General features: G+C 58.3%; 1 protein-coding gene across 5 annotated transcripts in view; it reads left to right on the plus strand.

Annotated features, from left to right (window-relative positions):
* Window positions 1-4,826, plus strand: part of ARID3B (AT-rich interaction domain 3B) — a 51,801-nt gene extending 46,975 nt beyond the window's left edge. For 3 of the 5 annotated variants that reach the window (XM_032865044.1, XM_032865045.1, XM_032865046.1), the window contains 2 exons: window positions 790-891; window positions 2,949-4,826. In XM_032865044.1, coding sequence (XP_032720935.1) covers window positions 790-891; window positions 2,949-3,112 — 266 coding nt within the window. In that variant the 3' untranslated portion in view covers window positions 3,113-4,826. The remainder of the gene's footprint in view (window positions 1-789; window positions 892-2,948) is intronic. The other 2 variants (XM_032865043.1, XM_032865047.1) reach the window with 1 other exon arrangement.
* Window positions 4,827-6,000: the final 1,174 nt, after the last annotated feature.

The raw sequence follows: 6,000 nt of genomic DNA on the forward strand, positions 1-6,000 counted from the left end.
CTCTATCGCAGAGCAAACTTTAGCAAGCACGTGATGGGAAGAAGTCCGGTGCGGAGGGGGCTGTGCGTATTTGCCGGCAGCACTCCCTGACCCCTGTCCCCAGCTGAGGAGCAGAAGGACGCTGGCGGCAACAGCTCCACTCTGTTCCCTCCCCTCTCAGGGCCGGTGCCTCTGGTCCTGCAGCAGCCAGACATGAAAAACAGCTCATCTGGCAGAATTCTTGGCTGCATGGTGAAAGGGCAGAGTCTGGGGTGAGCCAGGCAGAGGCCCCGGGTGCCAGCTTTGCACAGATGGTCAGGTTGAAATGGGTTACAGGTGCCAGCCCCACACTGGGCAGGCAGAGCCTCTCCTTGAGGACCCTCTCCACTTAAGGAGAGGAGGAGGAGGAAAGGCAGGTTCTCTAAGGTAGTGACTATGTCTTCCTCATCTCCAGTTCCCCAGCCCGATGGGTGGTGGGTGCTTAGTTAGGGTTGATCAAATCACGTTGAAAGTGTCAGTGCACAGCTGGGAGCTGGGTCAGTGCCTTGCTGCCTGTGATCCCTTTCCTTGGACAACAGAGGAAGCAGGGGAGTAAGTGGCTCAGCCGAGAACGGAGAAAGCAAGTGATAGGCCATTGGCAAGCCTGGCTTCTCTTGCCAGGTCTGACCCTCAGGAGAAGGTTGTAAGGATGCTTTCTGGACGTGGGAGGCCTCGGCCAGCTGTGGCCAGTCCAGGAGAGCGGGAGGGTCTTGGAGAGGACACCGCGGTGCCAGGAGGCCTGACCAGCCCTGCTGTCTCCCTTGTCCCCAGCAGAAGACAGATCGGAGGCCTCGGCTGCAGCACTGAACCTGGCCACAGGCAGCATCGGTAGTATCAACATGTCTGTGGACATCGATGGCACCACCTACGCAGGTAAGGCTCTCGGAGCTTTGAGGGCGGCCACAGCATGGTGGCCCTGGCTGGCCCTGCTTGTCACCCTCCCGTCTGAACCCCTTCCTAGGGCTGGCTTTCTTATATGTAGTCTCAATGGTTAAGAGGTTTTTCCAGCCTAGGAGAAGCTGAGGGTTGCTAATGGGATGACAGGTTCTCCCCCAACCAGCTTTCACAGAACCATAGAAACCCTCCGTCTGACCCTTTTGACCAGTGGCTGGCTTGTTAATTGCAACTGCCCTTGAGTGTGAAGCTCTGTAATCGACTCCATCCCCTTTCCCTAAATATCATGTCCTGAGCCACCTCCGCCACTGCCGTCAGGGTCCTGTGACGCACCGCTCTCCTCCAGCCGGCTCAAGCCCGCTCTCCCTGAACACCGCCTGTTGCTCCCTTTCTTCACAACTGACCAAGGGCTGACAGGCAGGCGGAGGAATCTGAGTGGCCGAAGCAGCCCCTGTGCGTAGGATCCCACCCAGTCCTTCCCAGTTGTCCCTCTCATTCTAGTTGGGCAGTGGTTGGTTTGTTGGCTGGTGCGTTTAGCACCTCTACCAGGTCTTTCCAGTTGCTAGAAACCAGCCCTTTCCCCATCCCCATGTCTTTGGTTTAGGTGTGAGTTTGGGAACGAGCCCACCGACTCTTGCTACGACCAGTTTGATGGGTGGGCCGGGGGAGCCCAGGCCTGCTGGCCTCGTGTTAGATGGCGGGCCCGGGACGTGCCCCATGGAGGGTCTTAAAGCTGCACCTTCCATCACACTGGGCCATTTCCTCAGGAAGTGCTCTATCCCTTTGAATGCTCCTGTTCTGGGAGCTGGGTGCAGGGCCCCCGTGGGGCGCCGCACTGCAGGCCTCGTGCTCTGGCTGGCTCCCTGCTAGGCCACTGGCGTTGGGCGTCGGGGCTGCAGCCCAGGAAGGGCCGGAGTTCCTGGAGGGCAGCTTGCAGAGACGCAGTGAGGCCAGTCAGATGGGTAAGGCCTCTGCCTGACATGGGGGGCCCCTCGAGGAGACCAGGCGAGCCAGCAGGCAAGACCTAGGTGTCCTTTGCCATCTGGTGGTGGTCAATGGTCTAGGAGTCTGGGAGGCTGTGAGTGGGTCCGCGGAGAAAGCAGGGAAGAAGGGGATCTGTGTCTGGAGCTAATAATGCTGTCATCCTCTCTCAGGAGAAAGGAGGGGATAAATGCCTCCTTCTCTCAGAACGGGGAGCAGTCAGAAGAGAGCTGAAGGTTTCCCAGACCTCACCTGCCTCAACCCCTGGTCCACTGTTCCCACCTGTGCCCTTTGTCAGTGGGTGTGCAAGTTGCATTGGCCAGGAACCAGGAAGTTGTCCCCGAAGGCCCCCGGAGCCGCTTGGACCCTGCTACTCTGCTCTCTCCCTCTCTCTTGCTGCCCCGCACCCCACTGCCCTGGTTTGGGCCTCTCCCCGCTGTTGGAGTAGCTTCCTGGCAGGCCCCAATTCCTCCCAGCCCCACAGAGAGCATTTTAAAACACAGATCTCATCATGTCTCTTCTTCTAAAAACCCTCAGGGGCATCCCCGTCACCAAGGTGCAGGGTGAGACCCTTCCCCCAAGAGGCACACAGGCCTCCCGTCTCTGTGGCCTGCCCAGCGGGCACTCGCCTTCTGTACCCCTCCTCCTGCTCATGAGTCCCCACTGCCAGGCGGCCTCCCCGCCGCAGCCCTGCCTGGCTCTGCTCTGCCTGGCACGCCAGCCCTTCCTCTGACCATGCTTTCTGCCAGCCCAGGCGCGCTCTCCTCCTCCGGAGCCTTTCCTGACCAGCCCGGCCCTGCCTTCTGAGCCCTGCTCTTGGTTCCCTCCATCCCCCGTACCACTGCACCCACAGGGCACTGGGGACATCTCCTCAAAAGCATGGCTTACATCTCTGCCCCCTGGCCGGCCCTGGAGCACCTGAAGGGGGAAGGCGGAAGGCATGCGGGACTTGGTTGGAGGCGCGGGGTGTGCAGGGCGCACACCTGCGGGGCCAGAGCACACCGGCCCCATGTCTCCTCAGCTGCTCACACTCACTCCCCCTGCCGCTCCTGCAGGTGTGCTGTTCGCCCAGAAGCCTGTGGTCCACCTGATCGCGGGGCCCGCCCCCCAGAGCGTGGGTGGCAGCGCCAGCGGCAGCAGCAGCTCTCACTGCTCGCCAAGTCCTACCTCGTCCCGGGGCACCCCCAGCGCCGAGCCCTCCACCAGCTGGTCCCTCTGAGGGGCAGGACCCAGCTCCCCACGCCCCACTCTCCTGTCGAGAGTGAAGGAGGTTGATGCACAGAATTTACCTCATCTCACGGAGCCCATGTCAAACACCATTTGGCCAGACTAGAGTTTGGACGTGTCCGTCTGTCCAGGCTTCGTTCAGGTCCTGCTGTACTCTGGGGACAGGGAGAGGCTGCAGGGGCAGGACAGGGCAGCGTTGTCCAATCAGGGATCGTCCTGGAGAACCGGGCGGGGTCTGCCGGCGTCCAGCTTCCTTCCTCCTTGGTTCCCAGGCCACCTCCCGTCCCGGGCACGGTGTATCGACAATCTGTAAGCCGGCACAGGGCTGGAGGCCCTCCACAGCCCTTTCCCTTTAATTTATTGCCCTTCCCCTTCCCTCTGTCATGACCGCAGGGTCACTGGCCTCTTCCCCTGCTCAGTCCTCCGATCTTTAACTCCCATGTGGGGCTGTGAGAGCCGAAGACCATGCCTTTGTGGCCCTTCACTCCTGAGCATGGGATGGGGCCCTCCTAACCTGCCTTCCCTACCATGTTTGGTTCCAGGGGTGTGGGTCCCTCAAATTCAAGTCTTGAGACAGTCCTCAAGGCCCTATACTCCCCTTGGAGTGGTCCCAGGAAGGGGCACACGAGGGCAGTCCTCAAGGTCCAGGGCTTACTGGGTACCTGCTGAGGGAGAGGCAGAGCCACAGGGGGCTGCCCAGGCAAGCCCTGGCACCCGTTTCACACTGACCCTTTTCTGGCCCTCCCAGACCTCACGCCTTCACTCACCCTTGTTGGCCAGCTCTCCCAAGAACAGCCCACTTGTCCCTTGGGCCCTCCCTTCTCATGGGGCCACCTCAGCCCCAGCATCCCCAGACCTGCTGATGTCAGGTTCATTGAAATACCTCAGATTTGTAATTGTTGATGTTTGATTCTTCAGGAAGTATTTGCATCTCTGAAATCTTTTTTATATGTGTTTTGCTGACTTTTTTGTTTTTAATTTTTATTGTTGTTATTGTAGCACCAAAGAAATGAAAGCAGATTACCCCCAAAGCCGAGCAAACATTTTGTACCCCAGCCCCTCCAGCCCTCTGCTAAAACCCCAGTGAGGAGGCGGGGAGGCAGGCAGGAGAGATGACTCAGGGATCACAGTGGTGGGGAAGGCGGTGGAATAAGAGGCCTATGCTCTCGAAGGTTGGGTCCTGAGACCACACAGTTCGGGAGATGGCCCCTGACCCATTTCCTGCTAGAGCAGGGCTTGTCCCACACCCCTCCCTGGCTCCCCAGGCTGGGGACAGAATGGTTCCCCTTCACTCAGCATTCCCATCTCAGGGTAGGGGCAGGCCAGAGAGGCTGAGCCACCCCAGGGGATAAGGTGATGCTCTTAGAAGAGGGGAGAACTCCGTCCTCCTCTGGGACCCTGGGCTGGAATAGGCTGCTCCAGTGTTGGAAAGATGAGTGATTGCCACGCTAGGCTCACCTCTCACTGAGTAGGCCCTGCAAAGCTCCTGGAACACCACCCACTGTAACGTCATCAGGCTCTGGTGGTGACAGGCCACGCCGCCTGCAGGAGCCCTCGAATGACTAGCATTCTGCCCTGTCTATGAAAGGAAAGGGAAATCAAAAGCTTGAGCACAAAACAGCTACCTCAGCCTGGTGAGCTGCAGCTCTGCTGGACTGCCATCTTCTCGCCCCTTCCCCAGCCTTCCATGCACTCGCTCACACTCTCACACAGCCCTGACGCTGGGGCCTGACCCTCTTCTGGCCTCAGGAGCCTTCCCACCTTACCCACTCTGGTGGGCAGAGAAGGGCGTCTGGGATCTGGTGCCATGAAGGAGCCCAGTTGGCTGGCACTGGGCCCACCTGAAAGTGTCACAGCATTTGGCCAGTTTGTCTTTCTCAGGGGTTTGGTCACGAAGGATGGACTCTTCCCAGCCGGAGGATGCAGGGACAGCATACTGTGGCTTTCTGGTCATTGGATCCTCTCCCCTTCCCCAGGCAGCTTGAAAGCCCAAGAGTGGGGATGCCAGCAGGTATCCCAGGAACAGGGACCCTGGCAAGAGAAGCTTTCCCTGAAGGCCACAGTGCAGGCCGTGGGCCAGGACTGCTCCGGCCCCTCCCCACCCCTCCCCTCCCTGTCTCTCTGTACTCTGGCCAGGAAAATGTGCTAGCACATGGGTAGCCTAGGCAGTGATAAATACCTCAGACGTCCTCTTGCAGCAAGTGTCTGTATATGTGGTGGTTATTTTCTATCCTACATGTTCTCGAATGTTTATATTTCAATAAACCTCTACCTCTTCACACAAGCAGGTCTCTCGGGTGCTTTCTGTGACTGTCCAAGAGGGCAGCAAGACCCCAGAGTGCTCAGCCTTTTTTTCTGCCATGAGGCACATCCTGTGGCTACAGCTCAGTGTCGGTGCAACCAAAAGAAGTAGGCAGGGAGGGAAAGCATGGGGGATCTCTGACTGCCCTCTTCCACAACAATGCATACCCCACCTGTCCGTGCAGCCCTCCGAGGCAGAGGGGGACCTCTTTGCCATTTGGAAATACTAGCAAATGCGGGAGACACTGGGACAGCCTCGAGCCTCTCTCACTGATTTCTAAAGACCTTTTGAAAGAAATGATGAGTCCTTTAGTGCTTTTTTTTTTTTTTTAAGATTTTATTTATTGATTTGAGCAAGAGAGATAGCAGGAGTTGGAGGAAGATGGAGAAGAAGACTGCCCGCAGAGCAGGGAGCCCAACTTGGGGCTCAAATCTGAGCACCCCAGGATCACGCTTAACCAACTGAGCCACCCAGGCAGGCGCCTTTTTAGTGCTTTTTTAAAAAAAAGTCATCTTGGGGTGCCTGGGTGGCTCAGTGGGTTAAAGCCTCTGCCTTCGGCTCAGGTCATAATCCCAGGG

Source organism: Lontra canadensis, unplaced genomic scaffold, assembly GCF_010015895.1.
Source record: "Lontra canadensis isolate GAN:19392208 unplaced genomic scaffold, GSC_riverotter_1.0 scaffold28, whole genome shotgun sequence".
Taxonomy (NCBI): Eukaryota; Metazoa; Chordata; class Mammalia; order Carnivora; family Mustelidae; genus Lontra; species Lontra canadensis.